This window comes from Eurosta solidaginis, chromosome 3 (assembly GCF_040869045.1).
Source record: "Eurosta solidaginis isolate ZX-2024a chromosome 3, ASM4086904v1, whole genome shotgun sequence".
Classification (NCBI taxonomy): domain Eukaryota; kingdom Metazoa; phylum Arthropoda; class Insecta; order Diptera; family Tephritidae; genus Eurosta; species Eurosta solidaginis.
In genome coordinates this window covers 1,079,651-1,093,072 of record NC_090321.1, presented here as the reverse complement: position 1 = coordinate 1,093,072, position 13,422 = coordinate 1,079,651, and the positions used below count along the sequence as shown (strand labels likewise).

At 42.7% G+C, this 13,422-nt stretch overlaps 1 protein-coding gene across 1 annotated transcript in view; it reads left to right on the top strand.

Annotated features, from left to right (window-relative positions):
• Positions 1-7,961: 7,961 nt before the first annotated feature.
• Positions 7,962-13,422, top strand: part of LOC137243060 (cytochrome b5 reductase 4) — a 42,637-nt gene continuing 37,176 nt past the window's right edge. Inside the window, 3 exon segments of the mRNA XM_067770231.1 lie at positions 7,962-8,007; positions 8,010-8,300; positions 8,373-9,050. Coding sequence (XP_067626332.1) covers positions 7,962-8,007; positions 8,010-8,300; positions 8,373-9,050 — 1,015 coding nt within the window.

Here is a 13,422-nt window from a genome sequence, read left to right as displayed (position 1 = left end):
ACGCAATAAAACCTCATAATCCGGTCATGAATTTTAAAGTAGTAGGAAGGGAAAATTTTCGTAATCTTTTGCTACCTTTTTAGTTCTTTAGCAATGTAATGTGTGGAAGAGAGTCAAACTCGATTTATCTCATACATTGAAAACCGGAACGTGACAGAAAAGTTATGATAAAACGGAAGCAATAGGAAGAAAAAGTAGAGGAAGTTGGAGTTAAGTGGGAAAAGTAAAGAGACCAAAGGAAGAGAGAGAGAGTGAGATTAAAAGTAAGAATAAGGGCAATGGTTTGAGAAAAATTAGTAAAATTAATTTTACGGAAAGAGTAAGAATAATAAAAGGATACGATTAAGAGTACTAGTGAAAGTTAACCTTAGAACCGTGAGTTGGGCACTCAGTGCCCATATTAGGTTTTGATGTTGAATTACTGGGGACCGGGAAGTCCAATTAATTTTTTTTTTTGCAGACTGATACATTTTAGATGTGTTTATAAAGTTTTAAAATTTTAGGTGTATAACTGTTAAAATAAAAAAGTAACGGCATTTCATATGGTTGGTTCTCTGTACGTGAATTGCATAGGTAGGTAGGTTGAAGTGGCCGGTCCATGACGACCTCACATAGACTGATTGAGTCCGTAGTGTTACCAGAAGTTTGTTTTAACGACCAAACTGAAAAACCCTATCAAAAACCAGGACCTATGTTATAAAATAACTCCGTCCTCTTGGCAAATACTAGAAGCTTCCTAGGACTTAAGCCACTTGCTGCTTCTAGATATGACAGCTGTATCACTCCTAATAACTGGAGCCTTAGCCTGGCAAGTGCAGGGCACGAGCACAGAACGTGCTCAATCGTTTCCTCCTCCAACCCGCACTTCCTACATCTGCTATCACTGACCAAGCCTAGTTTAAAGGCATGTGACGCCAGAAGGCAGTGTCCAGTCAGAATACCCGTCATGAGTCTACAGTCCTCTCTTTTTAATGATAGGTGCAACTGTGTTAGTCTAAGGTTGTAAGACCTACACATAATCTTCGACACTTTACAGCCCCGCGCTTGAACCCACGCCTTTCCCGCTTGGTCGATCATGTGCACCTCTCGCCTTCGCTTAATCTCGCCCAATCTAATTGGGACATCTACGGAGCAAGCTTCAAGGGATGTGCCCTTTTTAGCTAGTTCGTCCGCTTTTTCATTCCCATCTATTCCCATATGCCCTGGGACCCAATATTGATGTATGCTTCTCCCTGTCCGGATTCTCTCCAGAGACTGCTTACACTCTAACACGCATTTAGATGCTGTGCTATGCGAGGTTATTGCCTTAATTGCTGCTTGACTGTCAATATAAAAATTAACACGGTTGCAGCTTAAGCTATTCTCTTCCAGGGTTTCTACTGCTTTGGTTACGGCTCTTATTTCCGCTTGGAAAACGCTACAGTAATCCGGCAGCCTATAGGATCTGCTTATTTCCGGATCAGCGCAGTATACCGCAGACCCTACTCCTTCCACTACTTTGGAACCATCGGTGTACACATGTATCGCCTCGTCCGCCATTTGCGCACCCTTGCGCCAACCGTCCACCTCTATTGTGGCCTTAAGATGCCCCTCGAAGCGCAGATAGGGAATCATGTAGTCTGTTCGTCTTGTGATTGATGACGCTATACTACTATGGCCATATGGTCGACGCTCAAGCTGCCCAGAAGCACCGAGCCTGGTTGCGGTCGTTAACGCTTTGTTCTTTGCTACCAGGTCTACAGTTGGGATGTGCAAAATGGCATACAGTGCAGCCGTCGGGGTTGTTTTCAGGGCTCCCGTAACGCTAAGCATCGATAGTCTGCATACCCCCTCTAATTTTTTGAGGTATGTTGTTTTTTGTGTGGATTTCCACCAAACAAGAACTCCATAGTATAGAATAGGGCTTACAATCGCTGTAAAAACCCAATGAGAAAGAGAGGGCGATAGGCCCCACGTACACCCCAGCATTCTTTTACATGCGTAGAGTGCCGTTGAGGCCTTCTTGACCCTCTCCTCCACGTTGAGCTTCCATGACAGCTTACTGTCTAGGATGATTCCTAAATATTTTGTGCAAAGTTTCCCCTGTATGGTCACCCCTCCTAACTTAGGCCTGATCCAATTTGGGACCTTGTACCTCTTTGTAAACAAGACCATATCCGTCTTCTCCGCATTGACTTTCAACCCGACATTAGATGCGCAGGTATGAATATCGCGAAGCGCCCGATCCATCAAAGAACTAATCGTTGGAAGGCACTTTCCACTTGTGACAATTGCAACGTCATCTGCGTAAGCCGTAAGTTTTACGGGTCCCTCATCGAATTGCCCGCGCAGTTGGTTGATGACCAGCGTCCACAGCAGAGGTGATAGCACCCCTCCCTGCGGCGTGCCCCTGTCCACTGATTTCGTGGCCTCTTACAATCCCCATTGTGATGTAATATTTCTGCAATTTAACATGCAGTCGATCCATCTGATTAAGGCAGGACGTACTTTAATGTAATTAAGACCATCCATAATCGCCCATTTTGCAACAACAAGAAGACTCCTAGAGCATACTCCTTATATTCCAGGGATTTCTCTATGCTTATTACCACCCTATGCAATGCGGTGTCTACCGACTTGCCTTTGGTGTACGCATGCTGTGTTGTGGAGAGCAGCTTTTCATCCACGTTGGACTTTATGTACACATCTATCAGCCTCTCAAAGGTTTTGAGCAGAAATGATGTTAAGCTAATGGGTCTATGGTCTTTGGAATACATGTGACCGATCTTCCCCGCCTTTGGTAGAAAAGCTACACGAGCAGTTCTCCAAGAGTGCGGTACATGATTCAGTCGTATGCACCCATCGAATATTATTTTAAGCCATTCCACGACCGCCCTACTTGAGACTTGTAGCATGGCCGGGAATATACCATCTGGGCCCGGCGATTTAAACTTAGAAAACATCTTCACTGCCCACTCGATCTTGGTATCGGTCACCAAGCCCGGCACTACTAGCTCCGTGATCGAAGTGTGAGTGATGTCTGCTGGCTCCTCTAAACCGTTTCCCGATGGGAAATGTGTATCGAGGAGCACCTCAAGGGATTCCTCACTATTACGTGACCATTCCCCGTTCTCTTTCTTTATTAGTCCCTGGACTATGTTTCCCTTTGCTAGGACTTTTTTCAACCGTGTTGTTTCGCTGGAGCACTCTATGTCCGTACAGAAACTTTTCCATGAGTTTCTCTTCGCCCTGGTAATTTCACGCTTGTAGATCCTCAGTAGATCCCTGTACTCGTCCCGACACGCTTCGCTTTCCGCGGTCTTTGCGAGCTTAAACATTTCTTTAACCTGTCTTCTTAGAAGACTCAGCTCATTGCTCCACCATGGCGGCTTTGCTTTTCCTCTGAATCTTCTTAGAGAGCAAGCTTTGTTATACGCAGTTATAAGCGTCCTTGTTAGGAATTCATTCGACTCCTCCAGTTCCTCTACATTAGCAACCTCTTTGGGTTGTCCCAGTTTTGTTTCTACATGTTTCTGGAATTTAGTCCAGTTCGTTGACCTAGGGTTTCTAAAGGTTCCTCCCTTCTCTACCCTCTTTAGGGGGATGTTGAAGCTGATATACGCATGGTCGGAGAAGGATGGTCTATCAAGAACCATCCAATCATACCTTGATATATCACGCTCGGAACTCAATGTAATATCCAGAACATTGCTGGATGTTGGACCAATGTATGTAGGGACATTTCCCCTGTTGGCTATCTGCAAATTGGTTTGCAGGATGTAACAAAACAGAGATTCGCCTCTCTCGTTCGTATCTGCTCTTCCCCACGCATTGTGATGCGCATTTGCATCTGCGCCTATGACCAACCGCCCTTTGCGCCCTTCCTCCTGTACTAGCCTTTTGCACTCCATCGGTGGGACCTCCGCAGCATGGGCCATGTAGCAGGACGCCAGGATAAATGCCTGCTTATTCTTTTGCTCAACGGCCACCGCTACGAGATCCTCAGTGGTGTAATTAGGCAGCATATATGAATGCAGCTGTTTCCTTACCATTACTACAGCTCGCACCCGTCCTTCCATTTGCGCGTAGTAAACGCCAAACCCGCGCGCGCTAAGTCCAGAAACCTTTCCTCCCGATGAGAGCCACGGCTCCTGGATCAGCGCCACGTCGAACGAACCCTCCTCAAGGGTTAGGAGGAGTTCGCTCGACGCCACTTTACTGTGTTGGAGGTTTATCTGTAGGACTCGCAGCACCATTGGGCTGTTTGTCCCCCTCCAGAACCTTCGTCTTGACGTCGTCGTCCTCCCCTTGCCCTTTTGGTTTAGAGTATTCGAGGCCCCCTTCAGCCTCTCGTGACTGTTGTGCAGGGTGTTCCTCTGTGCGAGTCACAGCCGAATTTAGCGGTTGGTCCTCTTCTAGCACGTTCGTGGTGACGTCGGGGACCTCCACCTGTCTTTTTCCCTTAGGCTTTTGAGGTCCTTTTCGACTTCTGCCACCTCTAGCGTGTTAGGGTTTTTATCCTCGGGACTTCTTTTCCTGAGTCGCATGTAAATTTTGCCAGTGCCAAAGGACATTTTACCAAGCTGCGTGTACAAAATATCCTCCGCCTGCTTGTTTATTTGGAAGATGTAGAACTGACCATCCTCGGTAGGCCGAGATACAGTAAGTACCTTCCAATCCTGTATCGGTATGTTCGGATTCTGATTCTGCAGAAGTCGCAGTGTATCCTCCGACTTCATCACGCATGGTATCCATACCTTAAATTTTGGTACCGTGGGGATTTGCGCTTTATCCACCACCTCAAACCGCGCGTTCGTGCCTTGCCTTTGGAGGTTTGGAACCCCTTCCTCCAGCCACGTGAATTGTATGGAAACATATAAATTTCTAACGGATTTTGGAGGATATTTTACATTTTTATCAGATCCGCCTAAAAGTTTCAAGTGAACATATTCATCTCATATTTTATAAAAATTTTGTTTGAAACGAGTGAGCAATTAGCAGTTTATTTGGCAAACCTACGCCGTGAATTGACTGAAGAAGAAAAGGAAATTCTTGCAAATTATTTCAATGCTCGCGAAAACGATGAGATGATGGTGGAAACGACCCTACATTTGAAGGCGATGATGAACCAATACCCAGCGACCGGTCTGACTTTGGAGAGGAAAATGCACCGCTCATTCCAGACCCACGTTTTGAAGAATATGACCATCGCTGAAGAATATGGATCCCGCTGAAAACGTATTTTTTTAAATTTACCTATTGGGAGAAACCGTGGAGAAAAATATTGTGGCCAAGGAAGGAACGACCGAACTGTATGGTGGTCAATGCCAAGTCAAACTGAAGAACGGCGAGCAGAACTGACATTGGAAATGCGCAGACAATCAACGTCCATATGCACGGAAAGATTTGAGTGAAAAAGAGACGCATTCATACGCATTTTCCCAGTGTCTCTTGTTGAAGGTATTGCTCTTGATACGAATAGGAAAGCTAAAAGAGTAATTGAAGGCAATATGCGTAAAGCAGTTCCAAAAAAATTAAGATATTGGCAGGACACGAATGTTGATGAAATATATGCTTTTATTGCAATAATTTTATACGCCGGTGCTGAAAAAGTAAACTTAGTTCAATCTAAAGATCCTTCTCACAAAATGAACATGCCCTTTTATAGAGCAGTGATGTCATTGTATCGGTTTGAGCATTGTGCCGCTTTTTTTTACACTTTGACGATTCCAGGACGCTGAGAGATTATGGCACGATAAGTTGGCGGCAATTCGTCATGTGTGGGCATTATTCTTGGAGAATTTGACGAGGCCCTACATTCCATGTAAAGAATTGACAATTGATGAGCAGTTACTTCAACAAGAAACCGATGCAGTTTCCGCCAATATATTCCATCTTATCCTGGAAAATATGGCATAAAAATATTATGGCTTGTTGACGCAAAAACCAATTATCCCGTTTCAGGTGAGGTATATTTGGGTTCACAGCCTAATGAACAGAGGTCTACTGGCATCGCGCGCAGTCTCGTAATGCGACTCAGTAATCGCTATTTGGATAAGGGTGTGAATATCACGATGGACAACTTTTACACAAGCTACGATTTGGCAGAGGAATTGCTTGCACGGAATACGACCTTGGTGGGCACAATAAGAGCAAATAAGCCCCAATTTCCAAAGCTTTTTACATCCATAAGTCTGAAAAGCGCCAAATATTTTTGAAATACTTGGCAATGGAGCTATCAGAGAAACAATTGCACAATCGATGCAAAACAAAAATTGATTCTACAACTAAAATTGCAATGGACTTGATAGATTTTAAAATAGTTCCTTCAGTATCGAGATCGCGTCCAACAGTACAGGTAAGTTTTCCTAGCTATATAATTTCAAAACAATTTCATTATTTTCCTTTCCCAGGTAAACACTTTAAAACGACGGAGTGAAACCTGCAGAACTGCTAAAGTCGACAACAAAACAACGGCAGTTTGCGACCATTGTCTTACTCCGACCTGCACCAAACACTATATAAAGACTTGCGAAAAGTGCTACTTCGAAAAATACGACGCGGATACAGGCTCAGATATTGGTGAAGACGAGGACAATATTCCAACAACGTCAATGGCAAATCAAAACGCATCAAAAAGACAGCAGAGAACTTCACCCATTTGAGAGATCCAAAACTTAAACTTTATACGATTTTTACTTTTATATATTAAAAAATATCTGTTTATAACAAAATAAATATGTTTCATTGAATTATATAAATAAATAAGCGAAATATTCGCTTTTTCATTAAAAAACCTCTTAAAAAGCTTAAATTTTCATACAAAATACACTCCTGGGCACTGAGTGCCCAAGTCACGAGATTAGGTTGTTTGGCCATGTCACGGTTCTAAGGTTAAACTTGGATAAGAGCAAGAGCAGGAAGTGTAAGAGGAAAAATGGTAAGATTTACGGAGAATGAAATGGATAGGCAAGCTGAATAGGCCGATTAAGGTAAACTAGTAAATGCAGAGTGGAGAGGAAATGAGAGAAAATAAAAAGGGTTAGCCAGAGCAGGAGGGTTATCCAGTGAAGAGGCAGGTGGATAGATAGAAAAGGTCGGAACCATGTCTGTCGGATTTGATCACACAGCCATTTCATGTTTGTCTAAACGTTTTCAGAGCTGTTTAAAATAAAGTTTCGATAGGCCACATATATTCTTTTTTGTTATCAATAAATTTCTATAAACTCTGATTTTTTGAAGCATCGTTGCTGTAAAACCTTTGCTACTTTATATTTTTACGCGAGCCATCAATTTCTGCTCAGTGAAGCTACCTCTTAACGCTTCGTTTACACAGATAAGCGTTGGATCTCGGGACCGTGTATCTCCGATCCCTAGCTTTCGTGTTACAAGCCGCCCAGATACTCATCCGCGATTTCATGACATTTTCTCAGGTCGTCAATCATCTCATTGACTTCAATAGTCTGTTTCCATATTTCTTAGTTGTGAACAATGGGATACTCTGAAGATCCAGCCATTCAGTTGCGTTGACTAAAACTTTTCCATTTCAACTCAGAAAATAAAAATAAACCCACCCACAAAAGGAAATACAGACCACAGGCGTTGTTTTCCTGCGTAGTATTTTTAGGCCCTTCTTGGGTAGTACCTATGGATGGATGAAATTTGGCACGCAGATTGCCAATAGAACGGAACGACGGTTGTTTTTTTAAATCCCGATGAGCGGATTTGGATGATATCTGACACAGATATAAACAATAATATGAAAAGGAAATAATACCCGCAGGCGTTATTTCTCTTTTTTTTTTTTTTTTGCGTGCGGTCGTTATTTCCCTGCACCTTTACAGTCGAGCCCTGTTTCAAACTATTACTAATTTTTTTTTTCATTTTCAAAATCTTGTATTGCCAGAGAACAAGAGCTGTGTAGACCTATTATTTTGTCGATAAGTGTATGTATATGTCTTTTTCTAATTTATCCAGAAAAAATGTCCAAACCCAACAACGATATGTCCATAAACAATTTACAACTTCCAACACCGTCCTCAACCGGCAAATGCTAACACCTGCCACTACCGTACCACAAAAACTCAATACAGGCTCCGCTACAGGAAATCCACGCAACAAATGTGCACTTAAACCGGGACACTCTTTAATGGATTGGATACGACTTGGAAACTCAGGTGTGGACTTAGCGGGCACACGTGGGCGGGTGACGCCAGTAACCAGTGATGATTTGGCGCTACATAATACACGGGACAATGCCTGGCTAGCTATACGTGGAAAAGTGTTTAATGTTACACGCTACATGGACTTTCATCCGGGAGGTTAGTAAATATTTTCGGCATCATAATATACATAGGAAACGAATAAGACATTTTCCTTTCATTTAAGTACAGGAGTCGATGAGTTAATGCGAGGTGTGGGTCGCGATGCCACCAAGCTCTTCGATGATGTACACGCCTGGGTGAACTATCAACAATTGTTGGGAAAATGTTACATAGGTCCACTACGTGCGAAAGTAAAAATGGATACCATAACGGAGAATAAATTGCACGAGCCCATAGCTAACTTTACCAAACCACTTTCAGTAGGCGTTAAATCGAATAATGCCACCCCCACTCAGATAACACCTCGCTTCGACTGGATTCAGAAACGTCAAGATTTAGCTATCTTTATTTATACGCGGCAGCTCTGTAATCCAGGCTTGGTGATGAAACGCAAGAACGCAAAAACTTTAAAATTTCTAGTACAAATCGAACACGTTCAACACATTTTCGATTTCGAATTGCACGATGCGGTTGTGTGGCCGCCAACTGTGGCGCGCGTATATAGTGAAACTGGCAAAATCGAAGTTACGCTCTTGAAGGTTGAGCCAGCATTATGGCAAATGTACGGCGTTCATACAGTGTCGAAAGAATTAACTGGTGATATAGAAGAACTGGAATATGAGTATGAAGTTGTTAAATGTGTGGATTTCAATCATGATTCCTTTGAGTTGAGTTTGAAAACGCGGCAAGATGTGCTGATGATATTTCCCATTGGATATCATGTTACAGTGGGCACGCTAATTAATGGTAAGGGTAGTTATTTGAATAAGCGGTTTAAACGGTTAAGCGCCAATTATTCAGTAAGTTATTTGAATATTTTGTGCTATTTTATTTTGGTACCTTATTGTACCTTATTGTCAACCTCTCTTTACCTACGGTGTGACAAGGCTAATTATCTCGAAAGATGCTGGTCAGAAGCTAAAATTATAATATAGAAGAGTGATAAGATGATTTATCCCAAATTTAAAAATCTCCAAATCAAAATACCTTAAATGAGAATCCCTAACACCGAATTAGGATATAGTTATCGGATGTTTACCGTATATTGGACCAATTTTCCGTCATCTCTTGTCAAATTTCCTTTAGAGACAAATTGATTTCATTGTTGTGCCACCTTCATTGTAATTTTTCGTTCCATTTTCGGCAATGTACCTTAACCCAGTTATATCTTTCAGATCTTCTGGATATCCAAAAAGGGGAAAACCCTCAATAAATCTGGTAGAGTTTATATACAAAACGTATGTATAAGTAACATACACCAAAATTTCCACCCTACGACACTGGCCATTTTAATCGAATAAGACCCACTTGCAGGACTGCAAGCAGTGACGTGCCTAAGTGGATCCTTAAAAGCAAGCCCAAGCGATTATTTGCCTAGAAAAGATAATCGTGTTCGTTTATTTTTATACTGTTTATTTGTCTACGCGTTTTTTTGTTTACCTTGGGTATTGCTTTGTTTTTTTGTAAACCAGTTTTACAAGTCTGAATATTACAGCGGCGCTGGGTTGAAGCCCCGAGAAAAGCTACATCAAAATACTTTTGAAAACAGTTGCCTGAGCGGGGTCGCCCTTGGAAGTGATATTGCAAACACTGGGAGTGTATTTCTGTCATTAAAAGCTTTTCTGCGAAAATTCATCTGCTTCCCGTTCGAAGTCGGCATAAAACACATAGATTCAGCCCTGCCAATCGGTAGAACTAAATTTAAGTAGTTCGACGAAAATTTTGGAAAGAACTCTGACTACATCTCAGCGGAGGTATATTGTGCCAACTTATTCATATTATTATTAAAAGTTCATGCATATATGTATACTAAAATGTTATTTGAAGGCAACTTTATTGTAATTTTTCCGAAATATGAGTCCCATTAAAGGAAAATTATATATGTAAACACACGCTGGAAGCTGTAAACGTCACTAGAATTAATAAAAAGGAGTTTTGCGAAATTGTATAGTAAAGTATATACTACGCAGACCTGGGGCCGGTTTTGTGAAGCTCACTTAGTTTTGTAAAGAGTTACACTTTTTTCTTTGTGTTTGAAAGTATGCTAGAAAAATTTTGTACAAATCGGCGGTAATATGTGCACAGCCCAAGGAAACTTCTTAATTCATGTAGGTTCTGTGGTCTTGGCCAATCCTTTACAGCCTCTATCTTTTCGTTCGCAGTGCAGATGCCCTCTGTCGTTACCTTGTGGCCCAAATAATTTACTTCCTTTTTAAACAGCGTACACTTTTTGGGACTTAACTTCAGACCAGCGCCAGCTATTCTCTGGAAAACTTCCTCCAAGTTTTTAAGATGTTCATCAAAACTCTTGCCCAATACGATGATGTCGTCCAGGTACACCAAGCATGTTTTCCAATGTAGTCCTTTCAGTACCTGGTCCATGAGTCTCTCAAAAGTAGCTGGTGCATTGCAAAGTCCAAAAGGCATCACTGTAAATTGCCAAAGACCATCACCGACACTGAAGGCTGTTTTCTCTTTATCTTCCTCCTTCACCTCAACTTGCCAGTAGCCACTTTTCAAGTCCAGTGTGGAAAACCATTTCGTACCAGATAGCGAGTCCAGAGTGTCGTCAATTCTTGGTAACGGGTAGCTATCCTTTTTCGTAACGTCATTCAACTTTCGGTAGTCCACGCAAAACCTCATTTTTCCATCCTTCTTCTTTACAAGTACTACCGGTGAGCTCCATGGACTAGCTGATGGTTCGATGACGCCACTGTCACTCATTTCTTGTATGATTTGACTCACAACTTCCCGCTTCGCCAGTGGAACACTACGTGGAGCTTGACGGATCGGCCTCGCATCTCCAGTGTCAATTTGATGTTTCACAACATTGGTGCGGCCTGGTTTGGAACCATCCTGGTCAAATATGTTCGCGTATTTTATGAGCAGTTGTTTTGCCTTACTCTGATAGGCTTCCTCTAGCCCATGCGTCCATGCCGTGATATCATTTGAAAGATCAGTATTACTAGATGAAACGTATTCCTGGAGCTGTTCACAGTTAATAACTACTTCGGCCTCTTGGCATCTTCCCAAAATAGCTCCTTTGGTCAAATTGAATGGTGACTTGAACTCATTGAGTACTCTTACCGGAATACGTCCATCTTGTTTTGTCATAGCCAGGGTTTTTCCTACAAGTATGTTCAGTGCTGATTTGTTTGCTGCTTCGACAACCCACAATTTGTTTGTCCCACGATCTCCAATCAACCTTTGCCCAGATGACTGCTTCGGATTTTGGTGGTATTCGCTGACTCTCTTCCACCAGCACTCGTTTACTGCTGTAGCCTCTCTCGTAGCCGAAATTAAGTGGTACATCCATGTTCTTATATCGCATCGTCTTGCTTTGCATGTCGATCTTGATGCCCTGGTCGATTAAGAAGTCCACTCCAATTATGATTTCATCAACAATCTCTGCCACTATAAAATTGTGTACTACCGTGACGTTCCCAATTGCGACTTCACATGATACCCCTCCTAGAACCGTGCTGTCTTCTCCAGTGGCTGTACGCAATCTTGCTCCATGCAATGGTGTTATCTTCTTGTTGACTAAATCCGCTCGAATGATGGAATGAGATGCACCCGTATCTACAGTCAGTAAACGTTCCTTTCCATCCACATGTCCTCCGACAGTAAGATTGTTTGATCTTCTTCCAATTTGTGAGATAGAGATTATGGGGCATTCAACTGAGGGAGCCAGCTGTCGCCCCTTGCGGCTGACTCGCTTTAATTTAACGATTGAGTGGACTTGGAGATTTGCTCATCTCCTTCAGCTCTGCGTTTACGGCCACCCACATTGTTGGAGCTATTGGGACCGGTGCTGCAATGTCGTGCAATATGACCTGGGTTGCCGCACTTGAAACACTTAATAACTCCGGCATTTTTCTGTTGTGATCCCTTCAGTGCTTCCAAAATTGTATCTACCCATTCTGGCCTTTCTACTTCTACACGATGAGCCTTATATGCTGGTTTACTTAATAGGGAGGCAGTTTCCTGAGTCAATGCATGTGATACCGTTTCAGCAAATGTGAGCTTTGGGTTTGCGTATGTAGCTCGCTTCGTTTCCACGTCCCGTATGCCATTTATAAAACTCTGTATTTTTACCCTCTCGGTGTATTCCACGGGTGCGTCCGAATTCGCGAGATGAGCCAACCTTTTAACATCCGAGGCAAACTCCTGCAAAGTCTCATTCGCTCTTTGGTGACGGTTTTGCAACTCAATTTGGAATATTTGTTTCCTATGCTCGCTTCCATAACGTCTTTCGACAGCGGCCATCAATGCTTCATAGTTGTTCCGCGCTCCTTCGGGAATCGTCTGTAGGATTTCGGCTGCTGGCCCTTTCAATGCCACGAACAGAGCTGCAACTTTATCTTCAGCATTCCAGCTGTTCGCTGCCGACGTCTTCTCAAATTGGGGCTTAAATACATGGAATGGAACAGAACCATCAAACGTTGGGGATTTTACCTTCAGAGTAGACATTGAAGTGATTGGACGGTTCAATTGTAACTCCTGAATCCGATCCTTCAAAGCATCTATTTCGGCCTCCATTTTATCTTGTCGCCCACTGAACCCTTCCTGAAACTGCGTTAGTTTCTCTTCCATACGCGATTCTAGTTATGCAGAGATCTGCGATGATACCTGTGCTGAAATTTGTGTCGACATTTCTGATATACGTGCCTCTTGCGCTTCAATTTTAGATGTTATTTCTGACGACATTTCTGAGATACGTGTCTCCTGTGATTCAATCTTCGCTGTTATACGTGTCTCTTGGGATTCCATCTGTGATGACATATACGTTTTCTGTTCTTCCAGTTGTGATGACATGTTGGTGAATATTTGTGATGACATTTCTGTTATACGTGCCTCTTGTGCTTCCAGTTGATATGCCAGTTGAGATGACACTGTCGATGTTTGAGCAGATATTGCAGCTAAAATCATGTTCAAGTCTGTACTGGTAACCGTCTGCGATGTTTCGTTTTTCTCTTCAATTTTTGTTGTCTCCTCGCCATCAAGATGAAAGACATACTCTTCCACATCAATTCCTTCTGCTTCCATTGCCTCTCGTAGCCGTGCCTGAAGTTCGAGTTTAACGCCGCTTGTATTCAATCCACGGCTCTCCAACTCC